Source organism: Rhinolophus sinicus, linkage group LG06 (assembly GCF_036562045.2).
Source record: "Rhinolophus sinicus isolate RSC01 linkage group LG06, ASM3656204v1, whole genome shotgun sequence".
In the NCBI taxonomy this organism is placed as follows: Eukaryota; Metazoa; Chordata; class Mammalia; order Chiroptera; family Rhinolophidae; genus Rhinolophus; species Rhinolophus sinicus.
Genome location: NC_133756.1, coordinates 33,007,699 through 33,025,393, shown reverse-complemented (window position 1 = coordinate 33,025,393; position 17,695 = coordinate 33,007,699). Strand labels below are relative to the sequence as shown.

General features: G+C 36.3%; 1 protein-coding gene across 9 annotated transcripts in view; it reads right to left on the bottom strand.

The window, feature by feature from the left end:
• Positions 1-17,695, bottom strand: part of PDE4B (phosphodiesterase 4B) — a 564,992-nt gene that overhangs the window by 310,163 nt on the left and 237,134 nt on the right. Inside the window, exon 1 of one of the 9 annotated variants that reach the window (XM_019731919.2) lies at positions 15,759-16,492. The exons of 7 other annotated variants lie outside the window; for them this stretch is intronic. In XM_019731919.2, coding sequence (XP_019587478.1) covers positions 15,759-15,994 — 236 coding nt within the window. In that variant the 5' untranslated portion in view covers positions 15,995-16,492. Of the gene's footprint in view, positions 1-15,758; positions 16,493-17,695 lie in introns of those variants that run through there. One more of the 9 variants, XM_074334887.1, reaches the window with a different exon arrangement.

Sequence of the window (17,695 nt, the reverse complement as noted above, 5' to 3'; positions counted from 1 at the left end):
ACAAATATAGCTAAAGGACTCATCAGTTTATATATACGTATTTGAAACAAGGAAAGATAGTTGAGTAATCTTTGATGGGATGGTGAGGCTGATTACCACACCAAAAAATGCTAAAAAGTATTGTAGAAAAAAAAAAGAAAAAAAGTCAATGAGGTGGGAATTTAGGAAATCATTGAGAAACGAGGAAAGAGTAAGATACATTATAGAGGGCTAAACTGTGAGTGTAAAGTAAAATATTGGATATGGGAAGAAAGAAAAATAATATCTACTTAATGTCTATTACGTATCATATTATCTGACTTAACCTTCACAAAAATAAAATAAATCTCACGGAATAGTGGGTACAATGAGAGAAACAGACTGGATTAGTTGTTTGCCTGAGATTACACAACTAACAAACAATTTAATCAGAATATGAATTAAAGTTTTCTCATGACAAGTTCAGTATACTTTCCATACTATGCACCTCTCCCCTATCTAATATTAAATTTTAACAATATCTTTTTAATTTTTAAAATTTATATTTGCAAATACAATTGCTTCTTTTGAGGGAATTACTTTTACTATTTTATCTATCACATTATATTTTAAATTATCTATTCACATTTCTCTCTGCCATTCAACTTGGAGACTTAGTGCTTCAAATTATAAGGATCCAAACAGTCTGTGTAACTCATTTGTTCATTCACTCACTTACTCATTCAATAAATATGTATTAACTGCCTACTACGTGCTAGATTATGTTACAGGTTTAGGAGATTTAGCAATGAACAAAATAGACAAAATCTGTCATCATGAAGATCCTAATCTAGTGGGAGGAGGTAGACAATAAGATGATTGATTGATTGATTGATTGATTGATTGATTGATTGATTGATTGATAGACAGACAGACAGACAGACAGGAAGGAGATGGACATGAATATAGATATGGATGTGGATGTAGATACATGCATCAGATGTGGATAAATGCAGTACAGAAATCAAAGCAGGGGTAAAGACAATAGGAAAGCTAGGGTGGGGACTGCTATTTTATACAGATGGTCAGAAAAGTCCTCTCCAATTAGATGAATTCAAGTAAAGACCTGAAAGGAGAAAGGAAGAGGTCCATATAGACATCTATGGGAAACTCTTTCTCGAAACAAACAAAACAAGCTGAAGCCCTGATTAAGGATACTGCTTTGTCTGTTTGAGGACAAGCAAGTGGACCGGGGTGGCTGGAATCGTGTGAGGGGAAGGAAAGGAGTTTGAGAAGTCACAGGTTGAGACCCATGGGGCCTAGCAGGTATGGTACATACATGTCAACCCATACCCTGAGGAAGATGGGTTGCTACTGAAGGACTCTGAAAAGAGGAGTGACACAATCACTCCCATGTTATTGGGGATCACTATGGCAACTGTGTGGGGAATGCACAGTAAGGAGGAAAGGTGATAGCAGAAAGATCACGTTAGGTTAGTGTAATAATCCAAGTAGGAAGTAATGGCAACTTGGATCAGAATGGTGGCAGTGGTGCTGAGGAGAAGTGGTCAGAGTCTGGATACGGTGCAAATGTAGAGCTGATAGGATTTGCTGATGCATTTGGAGTCTGAAATATCAGAGAAAAGCAGAAGTCATGATGGTTCCAAGATTTGTGGCCTAAGCAATTAATAAAAAATATAATTGCATTCTAATGAAATGGAGGACTGGGAACAGATTGCAATGAGGGTGGGGCATGGGGAGTGAAAATCATGATGTCAGTTTTGGACATGCTAAGATTTAGCTGCCAAGAAGGCTGTTGGATAAGTATATAGGCCTGGAGTTCAGAGAAGTCTGGCTAAAGGTATTAATTTAGGAAACATCAGCATACAGATATTATTTAAAGATATGACTCTACATAAGATAATTGGCCTAGGGAGTGAGTGTAGACAAAAGAGAGAGAGAGAGAGAGAGAGAGAGAGAGAGAGAGAGAGAGAGAGAGAAGCGTCCACATTTCTATAGATGCATTCCAATATTTAAAGGTTTAAAGTTTGGGAACATAAAGAGGAAGCAGCTGAGGCGATTGAGAAAGAACAGCCTCTGAGGAAAGAGAAAGATCATGGTGTCCCGGAAGCCAAGTGAAGGTAGTGTTTCAAGAAAGAGAGAATGACCAACTCCATGATACACTGCTGATGAGCTGAGTAAGGTAAGGATTGAGAATGTATCATTAGATTTCTCACATGGACGTTATAACCGCAATAAAAACACTTTTAGCGGAGTTGTGAGAGGGAAACTTGATTAGAAGTTTTCAATAAAGGACTGGAGAAAAGAAAAATGTAGAGAGAAGTATAGACAACGGTTTTGGAGAGTTTTGCTACAAAGGGGAACAGAAATAGGGTAATAGATGGAGGGCTACATGAGGTCAAAGAGGGCCTTTGAAAGAATAGAGCTAGAGCATGTTTGTAGACTGATAGAAATTAATAGGATGGAGAACTAATGATGCAGGGACAGCAGGAACAAGTACAGGAGCAAAGCCCTGGAGGGTGAGAGGGAATAAAATGCAGTGAATGGTGGAGGGGCTGACCTTAACCAGGGATACGTAGTTAATCCAGGGAAACAAGACTAAAGGCAGAAACATGGGCACAGACCAGGTAGGTAGTAGACATGGTGAGTGAATGAAAGGTCTGCAAAGAGAACTACATGCCTGGGACATCCAGCCTATCATCTGCATCCCATGCCTTGTGGGGATTAGAAAATCCCATTTCATCCTCTAACATACTTCTCTTTGCCTCTGCTTTCTAATGTGTCAAATTCTCCAAGTAGGGATTAAATCTTCTGGTTTAATATTTCCCTAAAACGGAATAATGCCTTAGACCCCATGAGTAAATTATGCTTAAATGCAAATGAATTTCTCCAGTCCTCATTGTGAGAAGGCGTTACAAAAGGAGACACGAGAGTATGATAACCCTGGATGTTTCCCCTTAGATGTTAGGAATTGGAGGTTGAGAAAGGTGGAATGGGCTGTGTGAAGAAGTACCATGGAATGTATGGAACTCACCAATATAGACACCTCTAAATGAGAGCCCATGAGCTAATTCGTGGTTTGTCACTTTGTAGCTTGGTTACCTTGCATCAGTCAGTTGACCTTTCTGAGTCTCAGTTTCCTCATCTGTAAATGGATTAAATGATAGCAGACACATTTGGTATAATTTTTCTATTATTACCCCATTTTTCATGTGAAAAAAATGACAGTACTGCTATCTTGTTCTTCTGTCTTGTTCCTCTGTCTCTCTTGGAGCGTATTTCCTACTTGCTCACACCAGCAGATTACTCATACCTGACCTCTTGCTCTGTATCAGATTCCCTAGCATAGCTCCCTAGTGATTAATTGCTGAAGAAAGGAAGTCACCATAACAGGGACAGATTCAACGTTCACAGACATTTGGAAAGGGGGGACAGCACCATTGCTCTGTAAACCTTTAGTTTCATAATCAGATTGGCACCACTTGGAAGAGGAGGAGAACAATTATGTTTTATACTTGTATACATGTAATATTTGTAACTGTCAAATAAAGTAATTTCACATACCAAATGATGATATACTCTCCTTGGCAAGGTGCATCATGTTTGCATTACCCAACAATTAATATTTGTTGATTAGAATCAATGCAAAATGGAAATGTGAGCCACACATCAGAATTAATTCACTAAGCAATGTCTTTATGGTTTTTAGCCATTGAAAAAGGACTAACATATATAAATCTAGCAATGGTTTAAGAAACTCAATGTAAACATCTAAATTTTCAGAGTAACGAAGTACTTGCCAAAAGCTTTTCCAGAGTTCACATAAAATATGAAATTCATTAACACGTTTTAAAGCTGAGTCACATTTTTGAAAATCTGATATGCATAAAACTTCTAGGAAGTTTCTTTTTTCTTCTGAATGTTTCTGACAAGTTACTTTGCAGAAAACCAAAGCACTCTATAACCACTGATATTCAATATTCATACCATAATGTATAAGATAAGGATGGTAGAGCAGGTAATTATTAATCATATTTGACAAAGCTACCAGCAGAAAATGTATGCAGATGTGCTCACTGGGCATTTGGGATTCAGCTAGCATTAAAGCTCAAATCCCTGAATCCCAAGGAAGCACTGTGTTTATAAAGATAGCTCTCTCAGAATATTAGACTCTGCAAAGCTTTATTCAGATGAAGCAGTTGCTTAATTTAATCTCTAATTTCCAGATAGGTTTCTAAAAATTTTACTTTTATTAACTTAGAAGCAGAAAGCTAGCACGATTTTTGTGAAGTCCAAAGGATTTTATCCCATTTTGCACTGTCCCAAAGCTTTGAGTTTATTTGAATAGCAATTTTTCAACGATGTACCAATTCGCTTGAACAGAACCTCTGTCTTAAGGATATAACCTTTCCCTGGCTTTCACTTGCTGGGAGGCAGAATCAGCCTGATCAATGATAATGTGAGATGGAAGACTTTATCAAAAGAGAAGCAATAACTTTTATTTCTGTTTTCATCCCTAAATATTCTTGGAAATGATCAAGAAATAAATGATCAAGCAATTTGATCTCAATGTTATAAAGTCATCTGGATAAAGGTTAAATACAACTTTCCCTGCACTGAATATTGGTTATATGAGCCTTCTATCATCTTTCTGCAGGAATCATGAAAGTGATGTAAAGACCCATGGGGGGGGGGGTGTAAATAAGACCCAAAGGCATCATTTAGTCTAGCCCCTGTCTCCATACAGTTTCTCACTTAAGTGGTCCCATTCAGCTCTAACTCTTCCTTTTTCATAAAATAAAATCTTAGTGGTATTTAATAAGATTTATTAACAGAATGCTCTTTACAAAAACCCAAGTACACCTGCACCATTCAAGTCAATCACTTTGCTTTGTACTCATTGGTGTTAGTTTATCATTACTTTCTGTCTTATAAACTTTCTTCTTCTTCCAGTAAATAGGTTCCAATTCTTTGTGTTTTTCAACAATTCTAATTCATTTTATAAATATCATATATGAATAGGGAAAGATTTGTTTTCTCTCTACTTTACCGATGAGGAAGTTGGGGTTCTCAGAAGGGTAAATAACCACCTCTGCGCCACTCAAAACAAACAAATAAAAAAGCAATTTGTAAGAGGTGACGCCAGGATGTATGTCTAACTTCTTGACTCTAGATCCGGAGCTTTTTTCCCCATTGCCTCTCGTGAATAAGCTTTCTCGTATAAGTAAATGACTAGGATGTTAGACTCTAATGACGAGGGAAAACAACTTTCGTGATGTTCTGGTACTCTGAAAAGAACACTCTTGGTTTATTTTTTTTTTAGAAATTATTTAAATTAATTTAGAGAAGTGGTGTTTCATTGGCATCTAGTTTCACTAATGGAGACAACTATCAAATTCAAAACGTAACTGAAATTTTAAAGAATAAAAATCATTTTTTGGTCAAAGTAATCTGCAGTGGTCTCTGTGAAGTATGAGAGTGATTAAACCCCCTAACACACAGTGATTTATTTTTCTCTTTAAATTTTATTTATCTGTTATAACACTTAATATAGGCTTTAAGATAAAGTACCATCCTATGCAACTAAGTAACATGTAAGGGGTCTAAAAAGAATGTATTTAATATGCACAACAGTTGCTCAATGAAAACCTGTTTAATTAAACCATGTCATATAAACTATTTAAGTCATTTATATTATGATATATATTATACATTTTTATATGAAATCATAAGCTCTGGATACATTAGTGAACTGATGTCCGCTAATTAGCTGTCATTGTCCCGGGATTGTGCTAAGCATTGCACACACATTACTTCATTTAATCTTTATAATGACCTAAAGAGATAGAAGTAGGAGTTTTCTAATTTTGCAGGTGCAGAAAAAGAAACTAAGGTAGGTTAAATGGTTTGTCCAAAACCTAGTACATATGTGATAAAAGGTAAAGTTGGATTCAAATGTTGTGCCCTGTGCACCAGCCCACGCAGCATCCTCAAGTGCCTGTGTCGTTTTGGGAAACATAAGCATGCTAGAGACACACCTGTTTTCTGGGTGAGCTCAGACCTGAGAAAGCAGGCGACAGGGAAGGGCCACGGCCATCATTATCTCCAGGAAGTTTAAATTTGCATATGGGTTTTAATGGTAAGATCTCAGGAGGAAGATTGGGCAGTTCCGACATCAGCAAGAGCGACTTGGATCTCTCAGTATCTTTGTCTTCCTGGACCTCTCTCTTCAGGAGGCCTAAATAGTCCCCATGGTGAGAGAGTTTTACTGTATAAACGGCTGAGGTAACTGTGGCCCAGTTAAACCACAAAAGGACTCTCAGAATCTCTATGCTGTAACAAATAGTATGATGTCATTAATTTGTGGAAGAATAGAAAGGATAGAAGGAGACGTTTTGAGGTAAATGAGTTCTTGATGACACTAGAATTTTCCCAAGGCATTTGTTCATTAAATCCTATATTGGGTTTTTAAATGTGAGATCCTGAAATAGACAAGGCATCTTCCTATGGCTTTTTTTTTTTTTTTTTGCTTTCAAGCTTACTGGTGCAAGTGGATGGAATTACTTCAAAGTGGTTCTCTTCTTATCTCTTTCACACAGTGGACGATAACACATGGCGTTTTAAAACATATTGGTGACTGCATCCAAACAAGGCTATAAAGTTTCTTATTGGAAATGTAAGCTAGTCACACTGGATCTTCTGACCTGTGTTTCAATACAATTTAGCTTGTTTCGTTAAAATGTGATTATCACATTATAATAAATGAATGATATTTTGTTTCTTCAGTATGTCAAATAGTCACACAGTGGCTATTATAAAATCATTTCTTTACAAACTCACGTGCACTTTGACTCTTTCAAATCAGCATATTCCATACCCAGTGATGCTTTTCAAATAATAAAAAATAATTTCTGCTTTACCAACCAAGACTGCCAATGTGAATGTTTGTGCATGTTTAGAGATTTAATAAGAAAATTAAGCAGTAGCACCTATTATGTGACTTATAATGCATGAAGTGTGCTATGTACTTGAATACATTATCTTAGGAGATAGGTAGAGAGTGGGTTAAACAGACAGAAATGTTTTTAAATTAAATTAATATTTGAAAATACTTAAACATAAGGCTATTTTCTCCATTTTGCCAATGAAGTAATGGAGGTCCAAGACAGTTGACCAATTGATCTAAAAATTTCATTAGCAAGTCAAGAGGAAATACTGAAAACCAACCCAGCTTTCTTGACTCCAGATTTGTAACATTAAACAAAGATGAACACTGAAAAAAAAATTCAAGATAATTTCAAAATAATGTAATGATAGAACCCTATGTGTAGTATATTAAGGCATTATGTAATGTTCCATACTAATGACACAAATCTCACAGGTTTAGAAAAAGAAATAATGTCTCTTTTAGGGGAAGAAAAATTTGAATGCTGCAGACATCTATCCTCTTAGAAACTACTTCAAGCACCTCAAACCAACAATTTATCATGAAGAAAAATCATAAACTATTATAGATGCCTTTAACCTTCCACTGTAACTGTTTCAATAGTTTACTTTTAAATGGGGCCACAAACATATTCATAATTTGTCAGTATGTTAGCACACTATTAGGAATAAAACTCTGAAATTATGGGATGAGAACATGCTGATGGAATGGAAATAATTTCGTATTTAAAAAATATATGAATCTCCTTTTGGTCCTCAAACTACTGCTCTCCATCTAAATGTGCTCTCTTCAAACTAATGAAAACATATATAAGGTTTTATATATGCAGAGAGATACAGAGTCAATGTATCTCTGTATTAATAATATTAATAATTAGTAAATCTAGGTAGGGAGTGTTGTACTATTCTTGTAACTTTGTGAAATTTTAAATCTTCCCTACCAGTGATTTCTCCTTGACCCACAGATACTTCATCCTCCTCATTTATGCTGCGGCCATTCCTGGACATCTTAGATGCATATAATTTTAACGTTATAAATTGTCTGGAAATTACTATGACTTTATCAAGCACAGCTACCCAGGAATTTTTTCTCCTTCCACTCATTTATCCCTTAACCTGATGGTTTCCAAGTACTTGGAGATTATGGAATCTGTGTGAGACCCTTGAAAAGTCTCCGAGCCTAGAGTCATCCATGTTGCTCTGTTTGATGTGGGACCAGGAAAGAGATCATCACCACCCTATTTTTTTAAGGAATGCCCAAAATGGTTCCTAGAACACTGATGTTCCAGAAAATACCATTTGAAAGCAGTTTTCCTTGAAGCCACACTACCGATACCCCCTTTCTTTCCAATCTATGTAATTTGCAATAAGCCTGAGTTGTGAGGGGTGCAGGGAGGAAGACGAGGACGAGCCAGGTCTGTCAGCGGATCACACCATGTGACACGTGTTCTTTTCCATGAAAGGGTTAGATAAACAGTCATTCTCCCTCAAAGAGAAAATGCCTAAGTTCTAGCCAGAAGCAATCTGAGAAGGGCAACAAATCATTTTTTCTTTTTTTCAACTCAAAGTACTTAGTGGGATTCAAACATATCTGTGTCACACCATGACTAGGACTGACAGAGGTCCCAACCTCTCAGTTCAGAAAAAAATGAGACAGAGCCAAGTGAAAATGTGCACTCCTGGAGATGTCTTTTCTAGAGTATAGGGGTTATTAATTCACAATGTCCTCACTCTGCACGTCACAGATTCTCACTTCAAAGTCAGCCAGGGAAAGCCTATAAAAAACTTAAATTGCTGTGCTAATATTTCAAATGTTGCATCAGTGAAAAAATATAGATAATTAATCTAATATATAATATGCAAACATTTTGAAGGACAACTAAATAGATCCCTCCGTGCACTTCCACTTAGACAGTTAAGAGCTATGGAGAGCTGCCTGAGCTGAAGCACCAACTGTGCTGTTCGATGCATGAGGAATAACTTAAATAAATAATTGTACCACGCTACAGACAAATACATATTTACTTGGTAGCACTACCGGATAGGTAGCATGATTTGTACACGGTGGCTTAATTAAATAGGCTACCATGTAAAACACTTAGCCTCAAGTGAGATATTGTAATTAAACCTGTACCTGCAATATCATAAAACACAAAACAGGAAGAGAGTTAGAGTAGCCCTACTGGCAGAAAGGGAACACAACTATTATGAGATCGATGAAGGAAGGATGCTTGTGGAACAAGCATCAACTAAGATTCCTTTTCTCCGCCCTCATCTCTGGCTGAAGGAACAGTGTTCTAAGAGCAAGAAAGAGGAGCCATATTCATTCCTTCTTTTATTTTTTCAACAAATGTTTATTAAGTGCCAGCCTTTCTTGTAGGTGCCTGGGATCTTGTAAACGAGACAAAATCCCTGCCCTCAGGCAATTTAGTAGGGTTGGCACACAATAGAAAGTAAAAACAATATAACAAACAGGTGATGTATTTTCAGGTAATAATAAGTGCCAAGAAGAAAATTAAAGCAGAGAAAGGGAGTGGAAAGTGAAAGGTAGAGGAGTCAGAGAAGCCCTTCCTATGGTAGCAGGTGAGTAGAAGCCTATGTGGAAGGAAGAGAATGAGCCATGTCAACATGTAGGGTACTCATACTCCAGGCAGAAGACACTGAGTGCAAAAGCCCAGAAGTGGAAACATGCTAGGTTTGTTGAAGAACAGGAAGAAGGCTAACATGGCTGCAGAATAGGAGGTGAGGTCACAGGTAGCCCGAGGCCAGATAGTGTAAGGCTTGTCAACCATGGTAAGCATTTTAGATTCTTTCCTGAGAATTGCTTAAATGCCTCAAGCGTAATGTTGCTGGTGTCCTGACAGCGATGTTAGAGAAGGAAGCCCTATAAACATCTAAGGAGAAAAAGCAAGGAGTGAAAGAGGAAGCAATGGGAGAAGAAAGCAGAAGGGATTTTGCAGAAGGGGCTAGACTTCAGCAGTTGGACAGTAGGGACGCTTGCTGGGCCACCTTCCAGCGTGTGTCCTGGGGGTTGTCATCGTTACTTTACAAAGCCCTTTTTACAGTAAGCATTTTAAAAATCCAATATAATGAAGACTTGCAGACATTAAAAGGCCAGGAAAACACCATTTATAGCCTTGCATTACTGAGAAAATGCTTGCTCTGATTAAAGCAATAGACTCAGGCTAGGAGGCATAGATTTCCACTGGCATTCAGTTCACACTGTGGACTAAGATAATTTCTATTTACACACACACACACACACACACACACACACACACACACACACACACCAGGGTTATACATAAACAACACAAAGCACCTCTATAAATTAGGACTAGGGTTTTCCCTAGAGGCACCCATCCTAAGCACCTGTGCTCTGTTTGATGTATTTGGGGCAGTGCCTCAGCTACCACCATGCATAGCCTGATGTTGTAGGTGATAAATGAAAGGGATACGAAATTGATGTACTTTCCTCCCAGTTTCCATAAACAGTAATTCGTTAAGTCATAAAGAATAGCATAAGCACAATTTCAATGTTATGGACTATACACAATAATTAGAAGTCATTATCTCTCAAATATACATTTTCCCTTTTGCCTTTGCTTCTCATCTCCTTGTCCACTCGTCCATTCTCCACAATGCCTGCAAAGTATCTTTCCGAAGTATAAGCTATATGGCAATTCCTTTCTCACGACTTTGCAGTGGCTTGCCACTGGTCACAAAATAAAGCCCCAAGTCTTATTCATGATATTGGAATCCCTAGAGTATTACTCCAACTACAGACAATCTTACCACCTTGCACCTTAGCTGTAACTCCAGGGAACCTTGATGACTTTCTCCCATGCTCTGAGTCAAATCGTAGCTCAGTCCCTTACTTGCTGCGTAACCTTGGGCAAATTGAACTTATTCTCCCTGTGCTTCATTCCTGTCCCTATAAAACGGAACTAATAATACTATATAATTCAGGGGCTTTCTATGGGACTAAAGAAGTAAATACGTTTAGAACAATGTTAACCACATTGTAAATGGTGAATAAATGTGAGCTATTATTACTATTATTTGGTAATAGAATTTCCTTATTATTGTTTCTTTGGTCAAAAAAGTACCCATCTTGCTGGCTCTTCTGAAAAACTCCTATTCATTCTTCAAGACCCCGTGCCAATGTCATCTCCTCTACACCTTCCTTAATACATTGACTCACTTTCTAGCAGTGTTTATTTCTTCTGTTCTCTCATGCCAAGTTGATCATCATTCTTCAGTAGTATAATTTACACATTGTTAATTAATGCGTAATATTTGTTTTCCAGTTAGTGTATGAGTTCTTTCAAGGTAAGGGCTCTCTCTTTCTTGTTTAGCTCCTAAACCCAGAGTGGGGTCTACAGTATAGTAAGTGCTCAATAAATATTTTGTTCAATCAAACGTTCAATCAGTAAATATGTAAAGGCACAAATATTTCTCAAAAACATTCCAATATTGCTAGGAAATGATTCAAGGAAACTGAAGCAGACAGGCACAGATTTAGTAGGTTTAGCTAACAAACAAGGGCTAAATTCCATTGGACAGTAAACGTACCTAAAGTTCAGAGAAAGGTCAAGCATATATTATATTCATTGTTTTCTTTTTACTATTCTCCAGCTTTGTCTTGTCAGGTGTAAGTTCCTTTAGAGTATGAACTATGTCTTCTAATACTTTCTCATTCATACATTAGGTAAAAAGTACACGCTTCATGAACCCTTATTAAAATGAAGAAAGATTTCCAAGATATAGGTAGAACTAGAACTACATGGAGAAAAGGAAAAAACTAACAAAACACAAGTCTTTTTGCAAATACTAATTCTAGTTGAAAGACTCTTGTTTCCTTTGCAAGCATATTCCCATGTGCAAACATGGACCGACAGAGGGTGGTGCCCACCAACACATTTGTTCTTCAAAAGGAGAGTAAAGGGAAGAAGTGTGTAGTGGGCCCAGGATGCATTCAAGATCACCAGTACCTTTCTTCAGAGGGTATCATGCTGCTGAAGATGGAGGAGAACTGAGAAAAGAGCTTGAAACATCAGCAAAGGAAGCAAGGTTGAAAAAGTTGGACACTGGGGCAAGTGCCACTCAAGGAAATAGAGGCTGCATAATCCAGGTAGGATAACATTATGTCTCCAAAGTTGTCACCCCGATTTGGGGTTAAGGATAAATAATATGCTAACCTAAGAACTCTGGCATTAGTTTCCCTAGTCTCTGTTTAGCAATGCTGAACATTCCATTGACACTTGGTAATGTATGACATGTTATCTACATTTTCTCATATCCTCTAACAATGAGTATGATGTCCACTTCCGAGTTTAAGAATTCAAAGCATTTGGACATTTGGAATGGTGGTTCAGAGTTAAAACAATGATTCATGGAGTAGAAATACCTGGAAGAAATTGAAGCAATTCAGAATATTTTATTTTTTATATCTGCAACATGTAATATTGAAAAGAACATGAATTCATAGTATATTATAGAGTATATATTACAGAGTGAAACTTAGATGATACATGTGAACATTCTGGTAAAGAACTTAAATTATGTAAGTTTAGGAATCCGCGTGAGTTAAATAAGAATATTTTTCATTTCTTGCTCACGGTAGTGCTCAATTCTGTAAGTTGACTGAATAAAAAAAGAAAACCCTGGAACCAGTTAATAATGATCTTTAGATTCAAGCAGTTTTTTCTAAGTGTTTTCTCAATATCCATTGAGGACCAAAATACAGATTATAAATCTACATATTATATATAGATGGACCATGAGGAAGAATTGTATAATACCCGGACCATGAAGTAGTAAGATTATGTACTAAGTGAAGTTATAGAACTATCTTCTCCAGTCTTAAAAATAGAGCAGATTTCCATATGTCAAAGTTGGAGTAATTGTGGTTCTGCCCAAGGGTAAATAAAGGAAGCAGTGAAATAATCCTCCAAATTCCTTCCAGATTTAGGATTGTGTAAATATTCTGATTAGTGACAACACATTGAATATCTACTTTTTTCAGATATTTTTTAAATAATCCCAGAGTCAGTATTTTACAAATAATTTTTAAATCGTCTGCCATTAGCCCACACTTCATATCCTAGGTTTGCAAACCCATAACTACATGTTCATCTGACCAAAATATGAAATCTACAAATAACTAAAGATAAAAAAAAAATTGTTCCATGGGTTTAGAAATAAACTGTATCCTCTGCATTGTTTGGCTTCATCATGAAAATTACTTTAATTTCAATGCTGGAATCAAAACAATCCAATCTTCTTCAAAGAAGCCTACTGTCTACTGTAAAGTAATAACATGTTTTCAGAGACTTCTAACTGCATATCTTGGAATTTCTAACTTAAATGCATGGTTTGGAAAATACCAATCATTGATCATGAAAGGATGGTTACATTTCATCATGACAAAGAGGCAAAATATTTATGCTCTTATTTCCTCATGTAACTATTACATATGAGCTAAAAAAAAAGAAAAGAAGCACATGACTTTTAAGATCAGTGAGAAAGTCATTCAAATATATAAGATATGAGTATATTTTTCAAAAGAAATTTTCATTAAATGTTCCATGAAAATAAATTTGAAAAATATTAAACATACACTCAGATAAAATAATAGATATACTCATAAATATGGGCATAATCAGGAGTCGAAAGAAATGATGGTACAGCTTTACTAAAAAAAATAACGGGAGTGCCTGAGTTGGGAGGGAAAATTAAATGAAAATGAATCATGGTCATAACTAAAGTTATAAAATAGGTATTATAATTAATGAATGCTTTAAACTTAGATGATGCTACATTATGCCAAAGTCATATGTTTTATTTTTTGGCAATTTGTGGAAAATTTTGTTTTAACTGAGCTAGAATAAGATCACTTTAACAGCATAAGTTACCTCAGATATCATTTAATTATTCTTTTTGTAACTTGCTGCAAGAAAATTTGTATAATGCATGAGTAAAACTGGCTCTTTAATCACTGAAAAATTTGAGTTTTGTTGAAAAGCGAAAATCCAGTATTTATACCTCTATGTTCCTAACATATCAAAATCTATTCTAAAAAAAAGTCCAATTATTATACTCAGGAACTTTATAATAAGGAAAATATTGCCAAGGTTTTATGAAGATTTACCATTACTTGAAAATAATGGTTTAATATTAACCCAAGCATTAAAAAAATGAGGCTATTAATTAATTGTATGTTTTCCATCTTTGTTTCTTTTATGAGAACTAATTATGCATTCGCCTATTCAGTTATACTACTTAGCAAAGTATTAGGTTGGTGCAAAAGTAAGTGCGGTTTAAAAGGTTAAAAATAATTGCAAAAACCACACTTATTCTTGCAACAACCTAATGTGTGAAAATATACACATATTAGGGGTGGGGTAAACCATTAGAGAGAGGACTTCTTTAAATCAGTACATACTTATATATAAATACATTTATACAAATGCTGTCTTTGGTAGGATTTGAAAAACTCATCATGTATTTTCTATAAGTATGAGATGACAATTAAATAATGAGATTTAATTCATGAAAAGACGACCAAAAAAACTCTCCAATAAAACAGTTACATGAACGATAATCCATTGTCAGAAAACAAAAATAACCATATCATTTTTAGCTAGGTAAAATATATGTTGGCTAAATGTGTAGTGTCCACCAAAGGCAATCTACATATTTCTAGGGGTAACTTGAATTAGTCAATGCACTGTGCCCTAGATTAGGCAGACAAACATCTCAGATGAGTAGAAAACAGAATTCATGTAAATATTAATTTTCAAAAACCAGATATCCTTGGCTTATAATGTTGGTTGGCAATCTAGTATGCAATCACAAAATGATTGTTAAAATTACCTTTAAGAGGTACTAGCTCCCTTCATTGCTACAGTCTCTATCTAGTAAAAACTATAGGGACAGATACCAAATTTTGAAGGGTATCTTAACCTGAAAGAAAATATATCCTTCAAAAAAATCTGAAATGACCTAACTTTTGCAATTAAAGTATAATGTCTATTGTGATTTTTCTTACTTTTCAGTCGTATATGAGTTTAGGGAAGCTAGCCTATTGCATATAACATATATATTAAAGGTGATAGGCTCAGTGCAAGAACGAAGAGGTGTTCTAGAATTTGTTTATTTGGCATTCCCAAGGAAATTGGATATTTATTATTATCTATAAATTTTAAGTCACTTTTTTTTACAAGAGGCTCTTAAAGATAATAGCAGTTTGAATCATAAATAAAATTGATTAACCATGTAATTTCAAAAGTGAGAACTTAGTTTTCCCTTTCCTTAATACTATAAAGATAGTCAATAAAGCAAAACCCCACTGGTTTTTACACTACAAACATGGCAATGCAATAAATTAAGTTCGACTTTATACATTGTCTTCAGAACTAAATTAAAACTAAAATTAAAACTCTTCGTTTACCAAAAATATACTATTAAAAGTATCATCAACAACAACTACGAAACACACAAAACAGTCACCCATCAGCTCAACAAAGATTAAAAACTGCGTTTTTGAAACTCCTCCAATTCTCAATTTATCTAAAATTAGCTAGGTATTTTTATAAGCAGTAATTTTAAAGACTCTCTCCAGTGAGAGGCTTATCTGGAAACAGCTAGTAGCACAATGATAATTTAATACACAGTGCACTCACTATGTATTTCCTCTGCTGACCCACTCTCCATTCATTTCACACTTGTGGTCTGTATTATAAACAAAACTCCAATGTTCCATTTACTACATTTCTAAATCACTGCCTACTAATGAAAAGCACTGTAGACACTTCCAAGTCGTGTCTTACCATGTATGAGCCACAGTGAAGCGACGACGCTGCCGAATGCTTTTATTCACCAGCAACTTTCTAAAAAAGCATGGTGAGTTCCTTGGCGAACTGCGTGGAGAAATTTTAGGAGATGTAGGTCTGTTTCCCGGTAGTCTCGGAAGCTCAAGTTCTAAGTGCATTTGCTCCTTGAAAGTCTTTATGCAAACCTCAGATTCAGAAGCAGTAAGTTCCTTGGAAGAATCTTTTGCTGTCATGTCTTATATAGAGTGCTAGCTTTCACCATCCAAAACAAAAACCTCAAGCATAGCAGAGACACGGCTGCAGGTTAGAAGGCTGATAAGTCTGCAAACTATTTTCCGTTTAATTTAGGAAGCAGAGGCTCCAATGTATGAACTGCTGAGAGCAAGAGCAGCACACTCGAAGAATGGCAAGTCAGGCTGTCACAAGGAGCTTTATCAGCCTGGCTTTGCCTCTGAAAATGCGCCAAAGTGCTTCCTATGTCAGTAGCCTCCTTGTGGATGAGGTTTGTCTGCAAGCTACACACTGACACTCACTGAATTCATTCAGCTGAATATATCAACTCATGAAATATTCATAAGGGCTTCTGATAAATCCTTCACATGTATTTTTTAATCTTATCAAACAAGCTGCATTCACCAATGGGCACTAAGCAAAACCTGGTCACCTAGTCACTTGTTTTGTATGCACAAAGAGCAGAACCCCAGCCCTTCCAGCATGTGCGACGTTTAAAGTCTTCATTCAGAATTATCTTGCTCTGTATATGCACACAACAGTAACTCCACCTACCAAATGCTTATTGGCCCAGGATTACTTAAACAACTGCACTCTGTTTCCCCCTAAACAACACCCTCCATCGCTTAGATTTTCACAAAATTTGGGAAGCTACTGTCCTCACCACAGTGAAAACATTAAATCAGGGATTGTCAAAAAGCCTAGCTAAAACAGCCCCCCAAAAAATTCCACTGCTGAATGAAAGAGCTGATTGCTTACGTTTGTTTTTTACCCCTTTCCTTCCCCAGAAGATCCACAACAGCATCGATATATATATAACAGGAAAACATTGAATTTGGTTCATTTCCCTGAGGAATTTAAAGCCTAATCTTTATTCCAATAAACATTACCCTCATTCTTCTGTTTAAGCCCATTGTTCATGGGTTGGTTGCCCACAGCAGCCTCTCTGTTAGATGCAGTCACTTATGAAAGCCAAAGCTCCCCAGAATGGAAATGGAGGTAGAAACTCTCAGTTCGAGTGGAGTCCAAAGCCAGGAAGTCTGCATGTATTTGTGTGTGTGCAGGTAGGTGTACAAACAGCATGTGTCTGTGTGTGGGTATCTTTGCTGGCACGTGTGTGTGTGTGTGTGTGTGTGTGTGTGTGTGAGTGTGAGTATTTTGTTCACAAAGGCATACAAGTGAGACATACAGGCAGGGGAATCCAAAAAAATGTATCAAGTTCCAAAGCATATCAACCTGAAATTTCATTTAGAAATATACCAGAATGTAACTTCTATATTTTATAAGGCATGTGGAAGTGAAAAGAAGACTGTGGTTCTCAAAGTGTACGGAAGTTGTGAAAAGTCTGTACTGGCAATGACGACCACCACGGCCAGCCTGACCTCATACAAATTTGACAATGCAGAACTAGGGCTGGTCAGGGAGAGCGACAGTTAAGGAATGATTCACAGTAAGATTTCAGTGAAAAGGGGAGACATTGTTTTTCCTCTAAGGTATGAGGACTTCCACCTTTATAAAGTCATTCATATGTCATATACTCTGGCCGAATATCTAAAGGGCTGAATAAGAGCAGACTATGACCTGTGTATAGAAAAAAATAAACCCCACACCAGCCCATGAGGGGAGCAGTTCAAACATAATACGAAGAATAGAAACTCCCAGTTTACTGATATTACCATGGAAAGATATCAATATTTTAATAA